At 27.2% G+C, this 18,700-nt stretch overlaps 1 protein-coding gene across 8 annotated transcripts; it reads left to right on the forward strand.

The window, feature by feature from the left end:
• Positions 1-5,157: 5,157 nt before the first annotated feature.
• Positions 5,158-16,323, forward strand: LOC112599396 (zinc finger protein OZF-like). Of its 8 annotated transcripts, none has more exons than XM_025346297.1 (6): positions 5,158-5,356; positions 8,721-8,952; positions 9,056-9,469; positions 11,377-11,436; positions 12,179-12,346; positions 15,294-16,323. In XM_025346297.1, the coding sequence occupies exons 2-6, from the start codon at positions 8,733-8,735 to the stop codon at positions 16,220-16,222; spliced, it is 1,791 nt and encodes a 596-aa protein (XP_025202082.1). In that variant the 5' UTR covers positions 5,158-5,356; positions 8,721-8,732; the 3' UTR covers positions 16,223-16,323. The 8 variants fall into 8 exon arrangements, with proteins under 8 accessions (XP_025202082.1, XP_025202084.1, XP_025202085.1 ...); XM_025346299.1 differs by lacking the exon at positions 11,377-11,436 and having other exon boundaries at positions 5,159-5,356; positions 12,095-12,346; positions 15,294-15,545; positions 15,630-16,323; XM_025346300.1 differs by lacking the exon at positions 12,179-12,346 and having other exon boundaries at positions 5,159-5,356.
• Positions 16,324-18,700: the final 2,377 nt, after the last annotated feature.

Below are 18,700 nucleotides of genomic sequence, written 5' to 3' on the forward strand. Positions count from 1 at the left end.
TATTATAATAAATTAATTAAATAATTAATTAAAAATTAATAGAAATGACAACAAATGCAAGACGAATAGGTGTGCTTGCAGATCGGCATCTAGAATTTGTAATTCTAAATGTCATGGAAGTTTGCCATGTGAAAATAAAAATGAGTAACTACCTTGTAAATCATAAAAATGTTAAAAGCTTAAATTACATAAATTAAAATGTTAAAAAAATACTTGTTTATTTATTGATTATTTATTAAGGTGATAGTAGATTAATTAATAATTATGTTTGATAAAAGTAATATTTAAATAAGTCAGATTAAATTTAAAAATGTGGCATCTTTGCCTACTATTGTTAGGAAATGATAACATATACTAGGCGATGATAACATTTCCTTCCGATTTTAGGAATTGTCAACATTTACTAGGAATTGTCATCATTTCCTAAATGTCAACATTTCCGGTAACATATATATATATATACCTCTTATGTGAGTATGTGACCCTTTGTACCTATACTATTTCTATTTCTATTTACCTAATATACAACAATGACTACTGATTACTTTCTGTATAATAGCATTCCCGAGTGTTCCAAAAAAGATAATTAGTTATTATTTCATAATAAATTTATTATTGGTTTTAATAACTTACGTCTTAGATTATACAAAATGTTTATCGTGTTTTTACCTTAAAAATTATAATATAGAATTTTTGAAAAACGGGTATGTGATCTAAAACCTATTTATTAATTTATTTGTTTATTCGCATTTATTCAGAATTTCTTATAAGAATACTTGGACCCCATTGGGCCCATTGAGAAGACGTAAAATCTTAGAGTTATTAAAATACAAAAAAAGTAAACATTATAAATATATGCATTATAGGTACATAGTAATGCAGTAAGATGCTAAAATACAAAATAAAAACAGTGTCCACATGAATAATAATACCTATTATAAAAAGTATAATAATAATAAAACACTAGTAATAATAAACAATTTGTAAATGAAAATATTAATAAACATTTTTTTAAATACAAAATTTTTTTCAGGAATTATAATTAAACTTATAAATAAAGACCGAAATTACATGCACTAATAATGTGACATATATAATACTAATATGCGAAGCAAAAAGGTCAAAATATGCATTAATATGCACAAATAATTGAAAAATATGCTCAAACATGCATCATAAATTTATATTATTTTAAATAAGTAATAACTATACAAAAATTAGAATAAATATAACAAAATTAATAATGTTGAACCTTTTAACATCTAAGTATATCAACAAAATACTTAAATATAAAAAAACATCAATTCATGTTTTTAAAACAATTTTTATAAATAAAATATATCAAAATTTGCAATATTTACTAGTAAATGAATGCTTAATTTTTACAAAACTTTAAGAAGTATAACTTCAAAAATTAAAAGTAATTTAATTTCTCAGATAATAGTTTATCAACATGGTATCGAACTAAAGAAGATAAAATTCTGTACTATGTTAATGATAATTTTTTTTCATCAGTATGGCAGTATTTAAAAATTACAATTTCCAAAATAAAAACATGAAATAATTTAATTATTTACTAAGATTGTAAAAAATATGCACATTTTATGCATTTATGAAAAAATATGCCATTATATGCAAAATAAAATTTGGTCTATGAAATCAGTTGGGTCTGAATTGCCCATATTTCAAACCCTTATATAAACACATACATACTCAGTATAAACATACAAATGCATCAAATTCCGGCCTCTACTTAAAATGAAACCGGAAGTGGTAAACTGAGTTGGTTTCAAATAATTGAGTGGACATTGGGAATAGGTAAATTGAGTCCGGAAAACTATAACGTGCTAGGTAAATTGAATCTCGAGTAATAACATTTTTCGAAAAAATAATTTATAAATAACGACAATGTACCTACTTAAAAATATAAAAATAAAAAGTCTCCAGATTCAATGAATATACTTTATAGTGACTAGTCACCAATTAGTGATTATTGATTACCGATTTGCAAAAAAATTCAAGATTTGAATTCGTTAAGAGTACAGGTATCAAATAAATTATTACCATGTACATAATAACGATAAATAGTATCTAAAAATAATAATAAAAAAGAAAATTGACTTGAATTTTTTATTATATAATATATATAATTAATTGTGATTTTTATGTACAATGTAGTGAATTATATTATATAGGTATATTAAAAACAAAAAAGCACATTTTTAATCATGCCAGTTACTTTAAAATAACAACTAGACAGTCTTGAAAGCCTGTAGAAATGCAGAGAAGGAAAATGTGCTTTTTGGAAACTAATTCAGGACTTAGTTTACCACAAAAATGCAGGTGTTTCGGAATCAATTTATTTAGCCCTAACGAAACTAAATATTAGAAAAAATGTTTTTAAGTATATGAAGTTAATATAATCGTATATGGTTTATAGTATTAAATTCATTCAGTAAATAACTATAGAATCTACGATAAGTTAAAATTAATATTGAATTATAATAACGTTAATTATACGATAATTTAGATATTTATCACAACTGTTAAACAATTTTTTATTGAAAAAGTGATATTATGTCTTAATAGTTTTGATAGGAATATTTATAGTTAGTACCTAGTTGTGTGTTATTTCATATTTATATTATATTAGCGTGTATGTATTATATATTTATATAGTTGTATAATGTACCTTTAGACACATACAGTCAACAGACGTACAGTAGAGTAAAAAACGTGTGATATAATACACACACCTTGCTAATCCCCACTACATAACACCATTGTTTTTATATACATATATATATATATATATATATGTATATTCATATCATATATGTTAGAAAAAATAATCATGAATACATATACAATATATTAATACTTTTGTTATTAAATACAGATATTGATATAAATCTATAACTATTTTATTATTACTGCAGTATATTCAAATTTGTTTTTACGTTATTCTATCTATACATTATAATTAACTGACTTAGCCAGCGTTACTGTAGTGGCTGTTATAATCCGTTGAATTAATGATATACTAAATTATTTAAAAAGTTTTTAATTGATAACATGAAAATTTAATTTTATAAATAAGGTATCATTGATGGGCGCAAATAAGAAAAAGTTTTTAAGGAGCTAAGCCTTCCCCATATTTGCGCCATTGAAGTCTGGAAGTAGATAATGTTAATTTTTAATAATTATTTTAATTTAAAAAAATTATGATATGATAAAGCAGTATAATACTATGATAAACTGCAGTAAGTAGAAATTAAAATAATTAAATACATACATAGGTATAAACAAGTATAATTTACATAAATAATATAATATACTATAATATATAATTAAGTGTAGGTATACAATTAGATATTTAGTCAATATAGATACTATATTATATTAAACGCAAAGAGCTGACAATGTCTCGTGATATGAATCAATAACCAATTTCATTGTACTCTATTATAATTATATATTATTGATTGATTGTTATTTAAAATCTCAATAAAATAATTTATTGGTTAATAAAAATAATCTGTAATTTGTATTTGTAAAATTACTTAAAATATTTTATATTGCATGATAGTGTTTTTATTAAATTATAATGTAATATTTTAATATCAAATATGTATATGGAATTTAAGCATAAGTAATGTGTACCTATAATACATGTTCAAAGGTGTGGATTTTTTAAAATATGTAAGTAAAAGAAAATAATTTTCATTTAATTGTCATAATTATAAAATGATTATGTAAAGACATATATACTGTCAGCATAATACCAGTAAAATACTGACTAAGTATATAATACTACTTTGCTATATTATATTATAGGAGTTATTCTAAAATAAAAATAAAAAAAATATTTTTTTAAATGTATTTATAAATACTGTGTAGTGTGTACTATAGATATAACTTATAGGTACAGGTTGCAACCTATTATGATTTACGATATATGTATACGTATATTACATGTAATATATATTATATACCTAATATTATATTGTATAAAGTATATTATATAAAGTACTTAATTATAATGTATATATTATCTTACCGTCGTCAAGAAGAAACGACTTCTTATCATTATAATAACGTGGTGGTATATATTTAAATATATACATAGATATAATGAAGTATAATAAAATTATAAACTTTATAAATAAGAAATTATTTTTTTAAATATTATACTCTGGCCACTTCAATACTTTTAAACAATTTAACAATTTAATATAATAAATATCTAAGGTTTAAAATGATTACACTCTATCTGCTGTATAGATTTTTTATAATAAATGTTAAGTAGGTAAGGTACTCGGATAGACACATGAAAAATAACAAGAAAGTAAAATATCATTAAATTATAATGTACCTAATATGATTAGTTAATATGGTTCATACTTCATACTATGCGACGTTAGTCGCAACTCGCAACCAACACTTTATTAATTTCATAGAGAATATAATATAGACAATTATTTTTGTAAATAATTATCGCCTGTTGACCATAGGTATTTAATAGTTAATAAGTGTTTATTATACATAGAAGTTTAAATATTTGACAAAATATTATTCATCAGTGATCTATACAAACATTCAATGTTAATAGTTGATTATGTTAATAGGTGTACTATCTTATTATAAAGGAAGTCATGTATACGTATAAATATAATATTCTAGACTGCAGAGGTAATTACAGATTTTAGCTATTGGATTAATTAACAATAATAAATGAGGACTGGCGGTACAAAAATCACCTTGTGTCACTCATAGTGCATAATAAATTAATAAGTAATAACAGTGTAATAATAATAATAATAATAATAATAATAATTATAATACGTTATTTTAATATATTGTGAAGCATATAAACATAAAAACCGAAAGTCATTTATAAATTTATAAGTCAACAGACGTAACGGCGACGGCCACCCTCGCCCCCCACCCAATATATTATTAACAGTATTAACACCCGCTTCTAAAGTAGAGAATGCAGTTAACCAGAGTGTAGAGTGCGTTAGTGCGCATGCAAGGAGATGCGCGACAGTTGTTGATTATCTAACCTCCCAGGCAAATACGGTGCGATGGCGTTGCGGGCGGACAAAGACGATGGTACCTCTGCGGTAGTGCGACAGAGACGGACAACCGAACTGACGCCGTGCCTACAGTGACGTCATTCCCCCTCGCCCGTCAAAATGGCCGCACAATCGATCGTGCCACCACCGACGAACGCGTTTCTCCGTCTCAAACGTCCGCAAATAATGTCCTAAAGCAGTGTCCGCGCCGGCAAAATAGGCGTTTAGAACGCGCTGGACGTCTCCGCACCGGTCACCGGCGTTTCCGAAGGCATACGGTAAGCAAAACCAGCGGTTTTCCGCTGTACACCGATGGGCAGGGTTGTGAAGGGCTTTTTTCCCATCTACCCGCCGTCCGCCTTTTGTCGTGTGGCGGCGGCGTAACGTTTTTCCCGTCTACACACACCCCTGCTTGCACTCTCCGGCGTCGTCGTGCTCTCCGCGTTCCCTGCGCGCCCGTCTCCCGACGGCTCACCCGTTCCACGGCCGATCGCCGTGCCCGTAGACGGCCGTCTCGCCGCCGCGTACGCCGTGCCGCATTACAAAATGTCGGACGCGCGCGATGTTTGGCCCTGGCCTCGGCGCCATTTTGGCCAGTCGCGGTAGACTTGCAAGCCCGTAGTTAGCCACGATGTTGTACTATTATATTATATTATTGGCGGCGGTGGCGACTTGCTAGAGATCCTTCTACGACGCATCAAAAACGGCACACTCGGGGGGGCCTTTTGTGAGTTATTACGCGCGTCAACGCCTGGGCCAAGCCCAAGCTTTGTGCCGCGGGTATTGATTTTTTTAAGTCTCTCACTTACCGTGCGTCCAATTTATCCAGTTTACCGTTTTTCCTATTTTGTGTGCCCGCGTCCTATTCTATGTCTGTGCGTTTTTCTCCATGTATACAATACATGAGTAATCATTATATATCATATTTGTTGATTTTCACTTAAGTACACACACATATATATATAATATATCATATTATAATATACTCTACCATGTATGTATAAAAGTGATGTGTGTGTTAAAGTGTGTGAAACGCCCTTTCGCTGGTGGTCGTATCGTCCAGTCGAGCCGTTGCGGCTGCTACCTGGTTGTAATGTTAGCTTACACCGATTGCTGTTGTATTCTTCGTCTTCGAGTTCTATGATCTCTACGTGTATTAGGCATACCGCTTAAACATAATAGGTAATTACTAATTATCACTGTACGATAATGCTCTTAGTAGATCGTTGGTCAAATCTTCCAATGTTAGATACAAATGATACAATTTATATGATTTTCTGTTAGATTTTTACAGCATATCTTTTTCCACTGCGACAAATCATAATGATTTTGTTCAAGACAATTTACATTTGATTTATTTGTGTATAATATCTACCTTTATATTATATATTGTTAGTAAAATGTGTTTTAATGATTCAATACTGAATATTAAGTCAACTGTTGGTTTAATTTTTCTACCCTGTTTGTGAGATTAACTTTAATAGGTGTATTATCTAAATATTCTAAATTTAAGTTTATGTTATAACATTGGGATAACTTTATAAATCTAATATTCATATTATTGTATTATTTTATTGCTTTTATGATTAATACTCAACTGTATTATACTTAATATTATTTTCACGTAAAAGAATAAGAGTTAAATAAGTTTTATTTTAATTAATTTAATATTACCTATTTAAATAATAATCATCATTTAAAAATCATTCATTATATAACATATGATAAATGATCAATTTTTATTTAGAAGGTATTTATTTTTTAATTATCTTAACAAAGTTAAACAAATATTGGTAATTTATGAGGTATTATTTTTATTTTTTACAAACATTACATTTCAATTTTTCCCCAGTTTATGAATATTTTATTTAATGATTGCCTTAGTACAACCTATGCCAGCTTTAATACAAAACCTATTTTAATTTTATTATTTATTAAGTAATAGTTTCATTTTCTTCCATTAACTATTTTAAATCTATGTTAGAATACCTGTTTGCATCACATGTTGCTATTACTAATTAAATTATGATAATTGAGATATTGTGTACAAGCTATGTTATTGCAGCTATTCATGTTTATATTTAGTAATATTTATATTGAAAGCTTAAAGCACATGTATAAATATATTTAATTACATACATTTGTTTAATTATTTATTATAAAGATGGTATCTTAATTATATAAACACATTGTACTGGTCTGTTACCCTATTAAGTATAGCCCTTCATAGTTTTATTTGTGCTAATTTTTCATCTTAGTAAAATATTTTAATCAAGTCTAATATTTCATTTATAATATATATTGATTGCTGAGTTATTATTAAAGTTTTTGAGATTTCATTATTTTTATATAACTAATAACTTAAAACTGGGATTAAGTCACTTGCAAATAGACTAATGAATTTAAAAAAAAATTTATTTTATGAATATCACATTCAAACAACTTATTAGTTATCACTTATCATATTACAACATAATTCAGAACTTTTGTTCATGTAATAGAAAATGTTTCTCTTTTGATCTGGTGATATAAATTTTTTTTTAATTGAGTACAGTTTCTACCTTTTTATTATTTAATCATTATACCTATTTTGAATAAATATTTTTTTATGTTTTATTTATTAAAGATTATGTTGGAATTATCTTTTGTATTATTTATAGGATTTAAAACAATTCAAGTATTATTCTTGATTTTAATAATTTTAGTCAATTATTATTAATTTGATTAAAAAAAAAAAAGTAATACATAAATAAAATAAGTTTTATTAAAGAATTTGACAAGAATGTATATAGTTAAGATATTAATTCAGTAGGCTAACAACAAATAAGAAGTAACATTTATTTTCATGAAATAAATAAAATTTTCAAAATGGTAAACATAAACTAGGTATCATTATTTAAATATAACTATGATATGAAATAATGTAATTTAAAAATAACACAATGGTTTAAAAACACAAATAATGTATTCAAATAAAAAGCTAAAATTATCATTTGCATAGTGTCAATAACTATTATTTTTATTCAGTTACAAGTAGGCTTATGACAAATATCAATAATATTTATTAGAACTGGTGTCATTATTAGTCAAATGAATATTTTACAATAAAAAGTATTTGGGGTAACTTAACCAAAATAATTAATCAATGAGTTAAGGATAATACAAGTAAATATTATTTGACTTAATTTAAAATAATTAAAATAAATAATTTTTAGTGATATTTTTCTAATCCGTAAATTACATTTTAATAAAAAGTGTCGACATTTTTCAAATAAATTAGATTGGTAGTCTACCTACATCAGTTATTGACAAATGAAAAAGTATAGGTATCTTAATATTTTTTAATACATTTTTATTGTTTTATATCCTGATATTTTGTTTAAAATTTTGAAACTAAATAACTTGACTCTAAAAAATAAAATTATTAGAGAATAAACAATTATTTATTTAAAATTAAACAAATACTAAACAATATCTTCAATAAAAAAATAATTGATTCATAATAACAATAATTATTCAAATTGGAGTAAATGGTTATTTTTATTGTCATATACATGAGAATAATATGTATTAGTTTGATTTTTAATTTATCGACACTGCCCTAGGTTATCATAGTATTTTGTTTTTTTGTTTATACTGAAGGGTTTTCAACTTATGATCTGTTTTGCTCAGATTAACATGACTGAAGTGCTGAAAGCTAGTGAATTAAGGGTCCCGATGCCACCAGAAAATATGAGCATAAATAGAGATCGAAGCGGAGAACATCATCAAAATATGGATGGTCCACCACAGCCTGCACATGCTCATTTCACACCTCCAACTTCAGTGTCTGATTTAGAATTACTGCAGCATAGAGTTAATTGGGGTACATTCAGTAAGTTATTTTATAAAAAAAAAAAGTATATATTATTACTAAGCAAATATCTTTTCTATAAATTAAAGAACTATTTTTAATAAAGATAATTTACTTTTTTAAGGTGATCCCACAAAAGTATGCTCTAGTCTTATGCTTCAACTTGGAGGAGCTGCTGCTGCTGTTGGTTCAGGTCAAGGAGGTTCGTCTGGTAATAATCAGACTAATGGTAATAATGAACGCCGTACACACATCACAGGCTCTAGTCTCATGTTACAATTGGGAGGAGCAGCGGTAGCAACCGCACCGAGTAGTGCATCAGGTGGTACCCAAATATCGGGTTCAAGCGGTGAACGCAGAACTCATATCACGGATTCACCATTTCATTGTGACATATGTGGAAAATATTTCTCCAGAAAAGATCATTTCAAAAATCATGTAATGTGGCACACTGGTGAAACACCACATAGATGTGACTATTGTGCCAAAACATTTACACGCAAAGAACATTTGGTTAATCATGTGAGACAACATACTGGTATGTATAATTTAGAAATTCACATTTTAATTTTTTTTGCTTAAACATAATTTAGACACTAAGACCGTCCATTATCTAAATATATATATTTAATTATTTTTTTTATACAATTTTACTTAAAAGATAGAGTGTAAGAAACATGTTCACTTCAATGTTTTTCATCTTCGGATTCATGCAATTGGTCCAAAAACTTAAAAATTATACCTACCTACCATCTTATAACTCTTCAATATTTGTACTAAATCATTGATTTAATTATTTGTAGGTAATTTGATTAGCTAATAGTCTTCCAACCAATTGTTTTGTTTTTGTTTATAATTTTTGTGTGCGCATGTGTGTATACATATACATTACAGAAGTACTAATGTACATGTATATGAATTCGAGGTAAATGATGATATTGATATGTTATTTCATTAATTGTTGGTTCTAATTGATAATATTTTATTCTGTGATGAGTTAGGTAGGTGTATATAGATTTGTTGAATTGTTTTGATCTTCAATATTTGATATTTTTTTTTGATTATTCATCGATGCGGTATTTTTTTTTATTTAATCTTTTGAATTTTGTCATCCTTGTCAATTTATATTTGAAATTCAAGTGTAACAAATTAGAATTGCACAACCCTTGGTACTTATTATAAGGTATTTTCCTTAATTATGGTTTATATGTCCATTTGATTAGTTTCAAATATTTATATAATATATATATTTTAAATATGTTTTGCTCAGAGCAATTAAAGTTACCAATGCTTATATATAGTACAATAAAACTACAACATGTTCATTACAACAACAAAAAAAAAAAATACATGGAGACATTAATTAATAATATACTGTGAAGATGCTACATTTTGATATTGTTATCAAAAGTTGTTTAAAGTTTTAAAAAATATTTCATGAATAGTTATTATTTATAGTATTTATTAATAGACTTATAGTAATGCAAGATTATACTGTAGTTAACATAGACATGTAGAGTAATTAAATTTTTTAAGTCATACAATTTATCATACTTTCTGTTAAATATATATTTTTTATCCATTTTATGCAAAATCAATAAAATTATAGTATAATTGATGCATAAAAAATTTTTTCTGTTGAACTTGGTTATTTAATTATTGAAAAATTTGTTTAATTTTAAATTAAGTCTCATCAGTTAGTTATTTTCTTGAATTTTTATTATTTTGAGTAATAATAACTAAGGTATTTTTCATTGATGTTTATCTCAATTTTTTTTATAATTTTGGGAATCAGTATATATATTATAAGAATTGAAGACAAAAAGAACTTGATGTGCGTGATTTTCATTATTCTTACACTTAATCTGAATAATAATTGATTAAATATATATAATTAGTTTGTAGTTTTCAATTGCACTAGAGCGCTATATTTTGTTTGTTTTGTTAGTTCTTAAAGGATATTATGTTTGAATTTATTTCCTATGGTAATTTTAAGCATTATTCTGTCCTTTCAGTTCAATCAAATGATTGCACGTTATAAACAACATTGATCATTTATGTGATTTAGGATGATTACTTAAATTCTATGATATAAAAACATTTTTAAGATGAGATATATATTTCTTTTGCATGATTTTGTGTTAGTAAATTAGTTTTTTTTTTATTAATTTAATTATAAATATTGATTGATGAGATTATAATTTCATGACTATAAAATTAATCATATCAATTTTTTAACTTAGTGATATTGCAGAGTAACTATATATTTTCAAATTTCTATTTATTTGGTGCGTAGGTTTTAATATCATGTATAAAATAATTAAATTTACCCATAATAGTTCCAAGGGTTGTGTGTCACCGAGATACAAAATTTGTTTACAATTTTGATGTTTGATGTACTTACTGCAGTAGTCTAGTTCTTTGAAAAATATGAACGGTTTATAGGTGGTATACAAAACGCTGCCGAATATTCTATGAACATGGAGCCTGGTCCTTCTACTTATCGTAAGTTGTATTGCTCTTTAAGATAACATTCTTCCCGTTTTTTTTTTTATTATTGTTTTTTTTTGTTTTTTTCGTTCCATTGAGTTTTCTTTTCCGTTTTTTTTTTAAAAAAAATTTTTTTTATATTTTTATTGGTTGATAGTTTTTAATTGTTTCATTTTCGTTCAGGTGCCTGTTTGTTTTAATTTTGTTTATTTTAAGCGTATCCGACAAAAATAATGAACCAAAACATATGATGGTATTTTATTTGAGTTCATTTATTTTGTCTCACAAAAGCCTTATTTTATTAGGAAATATTGGTTAGTAACCTAATCAATAATGTTGTGTGCGTGTCAATAATATTTGTCTATGTCCTGATTTCTGAATTAGAATAAAACAAGCAAAATAGGTTTTTACAGCTCTTTGGTATTGTATTTTAAAAAAATATATAGGAAGTATTAAGATTTAAGTATTGATATAATTAGCGCTCTAGTGTAATTGGTATATAGTGGACCAATAAAAATTCATTAGTCTAAGTCTTCTATTTTTTATATTATTTTGAAGACTTATTAAATTTACATGAGGAATAAACATTTTTTTTTATGAGGTAACTTAAACTAAAAAAAGAGTTTTTTGTCTTTTGACATTTAGCTAATATGTTTATTGGTCCACTGTATAGGTGAAACTCCTCACCACTGCAATTACTGCCCAAAATCGTTCACGCGTAAAGATCACATGGTTTACCACGAGCGTCAACACACAGGAGAAACGCCGTTCCCGTGCCAGTACTGTCCAAAGGCTTTCACACGCAAGGATCATTTGGTGAACCACGTCAGACGACATACAGGCGAGTCACCACACAAATGCACTTATTGTTTAAAAGTGTTTACGAGAAAGGAGCATCTGACCAATCACATCCGCCAACATACGGGTGAGTCACCACACCGATGTCACTTTTGTCCTAAAACCTTCACGCGTAAAGAACACCTTACTTGTCATATTCGTATTCATACAGGCGAGTCTCCACACGCTTGTGAATTCTGTAATCGTACTTTTACACGTAAAGAACATTTAAAGCGCCACATGCGCCAGCATATTCCCGGTTCTGAGTATAATTGTCTCATATGTGATGAAACTATGCCCACCAAAGAGCAATTGCTTGAACATATGGCGTCCCATCCACAAGATTATCCTTATGTATGTACAGATTGTGGGAAATCATTCAGGCTTAAAGGAAATCTTTTGTTTCACTTACGTTCCCACCAAAAAGGTATGCCTATGGATCGTCCATTTCAGTGTGATCTGTGTCCTAAAGATTTCATGTTTAAAGGCCATCTAGTTTCACATCGTCGTAGCCATACAAACCCAAAAGTTCAATCTTCATTCCCAGCCACAATTCAAATAATTGGAAATAATTCATTTGTTATTAAGAATGGTAAAGAAGAAGGAGAATTAGTTAACATACATCAATTAACTAATCAAGCAGAACGATCCATACAATATGATATGTCTAATAGGCGTAATTCAGAAAAAAACTCTCATTTCCCTGCCACTATTCAGATTAGTAATGGTTCATTTGTACTCAAAGGTTTGGTTAAACAAGAGGGTGATGGACCTGAGTTAATAACTTTACATCAACAACAGCAAGATGGAACTAGCATTCAGTCTGCTCAGTTAGTTAGTGTGGGAACACAGGTTACTTTACCATCACCTCAGAATAATGAACACATAACTCCTCATTCTAGAGCTAGTTTACTAGCAGCTGTAACATAAATAAATTAGTGAACAATTAAACCTCATAAATAAGAATAAAATATAATTCTTAATTTCGGTAGGTCAAGTTTGGTGTTCTTGTTCGCTAAGGTAAGGTGTTAAAAGGAATAGGAAATTTCACATTATAAATATAAAAATATTTAATAAAAAATTAATGAAATGGATTTAATTATCTATTATAATTCTTTGATAATAAAGTTATCAATATATATTATAAATATATATTTTGTATCTATTTAATGAATATATTATTATCTATTTAACAACAAATATTATAGAATAAGCTAACATTAATATGAAATCTACTGCATTGAGTTAATGTTAGAAATTTTTCTTTATGTATAAGTTACAGAAAATTATGTATAATTTTTTTTAATAATTTCATGATTATTAACAGTTAAATATCTTTTTAGTCTTAAATTTTAAACTGTAAGTCCTTAATGTATATGTTAATTTATATTTTATCTTAGACTATTATTAATTGGTAAAGGTAACAATATTTAACATTGATTTATTATTTAGAATTATATTACCTTAAACATTTTTCAGTCTTATGTAAATATTAATAAATTATTAATTTTACTATGTAGAAATCATAATTTCTTTGGTTTTTATTTTTTAACTTTTTTATATTTTAGGTTTTATTTATTTAATTATTCCATTTTACACATTATTGTGAATCTTAGATATAATTAAGCATCAAGGATTATCTATTAGTTAATAAGTTTTTCATTTATTTTGTGATCGCACACAACATATATATTAACTGTGATTTTTTCCCCATATTTTTATGCCAGTTATACATTTTTATTGCACTTGCACACAAAATGTGTTTGATTTGTATATATATATTTTGTATTTATATATGTATACATATATATATATACACACAAAATTACATAAGATATATTATTTAAAACATGCTATTTATAGTTTTAAGTTAAATATATGATTTATTATTGAAAATCTCTCTCTCAAAAAAAAAAAAAAAAAATGTTCTTATTTTATGTGCCCATTTATGTCATGAAATTCTTACCAAGATTAGTGAAAAGAACTTAACAGTTAATATCTATCAATTCTCTATTTTAACTAGGGGGTTCCAAATTGTCGGTTACGCCTATAGGCAACAAATGGTACGCCTAACCAAATAGAAAATTAATTTAGTATTTTAGAGTGAAAATAGTATGTCATTCTAGGGGGCTAAAGATGATATATAAAGAGCATCAAATTTTTTATGAGTACTGTCTACTATTATCTTTATTTGAGTACAATAATTTACTTTTTAATTGTGTTGTGAATATATTATTTCTAAATCAGTATAAAGAAACTTAATCTCAAGTCTTGCATAATTTTATTAAACCATATAATATATTTAACTGATATTATGTGTATAAAATATTAGTTGTATTAAGTCACATTACCAAGGGGAAATAACTATTTTATATTAATTTTGTGGTTCTGTATCTCTCCCAAAGCTTGAAGTTTTTGTGTCTATTACAAATAAGATTTAACAGCCTGATTTTTGAAAAAGTGATTTGCAGGTGTACCATTGTTGTCTGAATAAACATGTTTTTTTTTTTAAACGGTTTCAATTGCTTTGCAAAATTATTAAGGCCCTTGCATATAAAATTTCTTAAACATTAACTAGTAGATCTTCTGCACAAAACCGTGCTAAATGTTAGTGTGGACCAAATCAAAACCCATTTAACTTAACAATATTCAAAAATATTTATACATATATATATATATACAAATTTATGTATGTATGTATCCATGTATGTAGGTATATATAATATTACACATACATAAGTGTATATATGTATATATATATTTATAATGATTATATTTATTTACAAATTTGGTGATAAAAAAAATAATAATAAAAAAGATAGAAGAGGAATGAGAGAGCCTTTTAATGTGACCTTTTGCAATTGGGTTGGTGATGTTAGTCTTAAGTGGGCACCAAAATAAGTTAAATTTTTTAAATAAATATATATATATATATACATATACATATATACTTACTTAAATGTTCAGTGTGTGTTTGCGTGTGTGTGCGTGTGTTCGATTGATTGACATGGGTTTTTGTTTGGTCCACTGTGTAGGTGAAACACCTCACCACTGCAATTACTGCTCGAAATCGTTCACGCGTAAAGACCACATGGTTTACCACGAGCGTCAACACACAGGAGAAACGCCGTTCCCGTGCCAATACTGTCCGAAGGCGTTCACGCGTAAAGATCATCTGGTTAACCATATCAGGCGGCACACCGGCGAATCGCCACACAAGTGCACATTCTGCATGAAGTCGTTCACCAGAAAAGAGAACCTGACCAACCACATTCGTCAGCACACTGGTGAGTCACCACACCGATGTCATTTTTGTCCTAAAACGTTTACGCGCAAAGAACATCTTACTTGTCATATTCGTATTCACACAGGCGAGTCGCCACACGCTTGCGAATTCTGTAATCGAACCTTTGCACGCAAAGAACATCTGAAACGTCACGTGCGCCAGCACGCGCCGGGGGCAGAGTACAATTGTATCATCTGCTCCGAGGTGTTCTCTGCCAAGGAACCGTTGCTCGAACACATGTTGACCCATCCCCGCGATTGTCCGTACGTGTGCACCGACTGCGGCAAGGCGTTCCGCCTCAAGGGCAACCTCCTGTTCCATCAGAGGTCCCATCAGAAGGGCATGCCGGCCGATCGTCCGTTTCGGTGTGATTTGTGCCCCAAGGATTTCATGTGCAAAGGACACTTAGTGTCGCACCGGCGCAGTCACACCAATACTAAACAACAATTTCAGTCTGGACAATTTACAAAAGACCATGGCACCAATGCCTCGTTCATGTTGAAACACTTGATGAAGCAAGAGAACGTGTCGGAAATGATCGGCCTGCATCAGCCCCATCCAATGCCTCAGCACTCTGTCAGTGTGGGCACACAAGTTGGACTGCCTGTTCTTCCTCCGCCTCCAAACCTCCATCTTCCCCCGCCAACCGCCGCTAGCCTATTAGCCGCAGTCACGTAAACTTCTTGCAGTTCGGACATGACGACTTATTTTATTTCCAATTTCGTTCTGTTTATTTTCGCTGAAATTTTTTATTTATTATTTTTCATATGAAATCGTCATTCATTTTTATTTATTTTGTTTTTTTTATTTCATAGATTAATAATGTTTGGATATTTTTTGTCAGAAAAATATGATTTTCGTTGGTTTTGTTTTATTTAATCATTTTATTTATTACTACATTTACAATTTCGTTTGTTTGATTTTATTCAAAATATGACCACCTCTGAGCAACGAACCTGTCTTGTTTGTGATCATTATATACTCATATATATATATATAATATATAATATATTCACGGTTATAATGGCTTAACTTGTATTGCGCGCAAAACTTGATAACATTATCAATATATTGATGATATGTGTCAGAACCGATGATGATCTCATTAAATTTTCAAACTTTGTTTTGAAATGATTGGAATTAATATTATTTTGGTGTATAATTACCATGATTTTTTACTTGGACAGTGATACTATTGTACTTTGGGTTTTTGGACTGTGCCTTTGAAGCATAATGGCACTATAATTAATAAATTTAAAAATATTGATTTATTATTCTATACTTTATTGGTAATACAAATAAATAAGTAACATTTTGAAGTCAAAATTAAAAGTTAATATTAATATTCTGTATAGTGTTCACATTTTTTTTAAACAGCATACATTATATTATATCTTATAAGTTAATTAATATTAATAAGTCTTTTTAAAATGAAAATTATTAAACATTTTGTAACTTAAAATTCTTATTTGAAGATAAATTTATCTTACGAAAATTAAACAGTATAAATTATAAAATATATAATTGAATATATTATTTACTTTATACATTTTAACTTATTATTATTATTAATAAATCCATTTAATTTAATGGGTCTCACAACAACATTGATATAGATTATACACTTTATATAATAATGTATTACCTAATATAACCTTATTTAACCCAAGTTAAAAAAAAAAAATAAGAAAATATTGAAACACTTTTTGTTTAAAATCATTTAATATGATTTATTTACAATTAAATGTAGGCTGATGTTATATTTAATTTACTTTAATACCTTAGTATTTATACTACTAAATAAATTCTTATAATAAAAAATTATGTGCCATTAATATAAATATGCTTCTTAGGCCCAGGTAAGTATGATTGATGGAAGTATGTCTGGTATTCATTGTAATTAATATTCTTGTGTAATTAAGATCAATTCAATTTTTAAATCTTAAAACATTAAAAATTTAATGAATGTCCATTGAAGGTTGAATGATTTTACATTAAACAATAAAAAACATTATTTTAATTTTACACTTTTTGTTGTAAATGTAGTAATGTTTTAGCGACATTTAAGAATTTTATTTTATTTGATTTGAATATATGATTTATCATGATTTTTCGCGTGTATTGGAAATTATACTTATTACTTTATTATCTTAAACAAAGTGTTGTCATAATTTTTTTAGCCATTTGAAATATAAAATTATATAAATCAACATAATGTTTATAAATGCTTAAGTGTGTGAGCGTGCCCTATGTATAGAGATAACTATTATTTTTAATCTATTCTAGAATTAGATTAGGATATTAAATTAAATATGTATTACACAAGTAATTTTAGTATATTTTTTTATGCTGAAACATTGTTACCAGTGTAGTTGTAATTCATTACCTACACTGGACAAATATGTTATAATAATGTAAATAACATTAAGCGTAAAAATATTGCCATTATATTATATTGTATATATTTTACATTAACTAATAAAATATTAACTTAAGTTAGTTATATTATATAAATTTTAGATTTTTAAATAATCACATCATAAAATGGTGCAATATTAACTAACAATTCTTAATAGATTTAATTTCAATTTTCATATTTATTTTGCTTTGTAAAATATTGCTTAAATAATCTTTTTCCTTACTTTTTTATTTCAAATGAATTCAAAACTTTTGAAAACCAACTTGCCATATAAAAATATTGTGGTCTTCCTCATTGTCAAAAAAAAAACCCAATTATAGCTTTTAGAATAATTCAAATTAGAAGATAGACTGATTACTTTTTTCTTAGTTTGAATAAAATATTTACCCATAAAAAATAAATTAATAATAAATTGTGTGTGTTTTTAAGTATTTTAAATTATTTTATTATGTTCATAAATTATAGCATAAACTTATAGTACATATGTGCTATGTCATATGTACATAATATATAACTATTTTAATGTTATTGTTAATCATAATGGAGAACTAGTTTTAAGTACATATTTCTTGTAGTCTTAGGGCATGTGGCTACCGAGTAATCTAGGCTATGATTTACAATTTTAATGCAAAAATTAAAATAACTACCAGCTAATTTAGAAGAGACTTGGTTTACCAAATTTTTTACCCAAGTTTTGTGGCCACTTGCACTATAAGTAGGTTTTAGTTATGAATTAA

This window comes from Melanaphis sacchari, unplaced genomic scaffold (assembly GCF_002803265.2).
Source record: "Melanaphis sacchari strain LSU unplaced genomic scaffold, SCAv2.0 Contig50_pilon_pilon, whole genome shotgun sequence".
Lineage (NCBI taxonomy): Eukaryota > Metazoa > Arthropoda > Insecta > Hemiptera > Aphididae > Melanaphis > Melanaphis sacchari.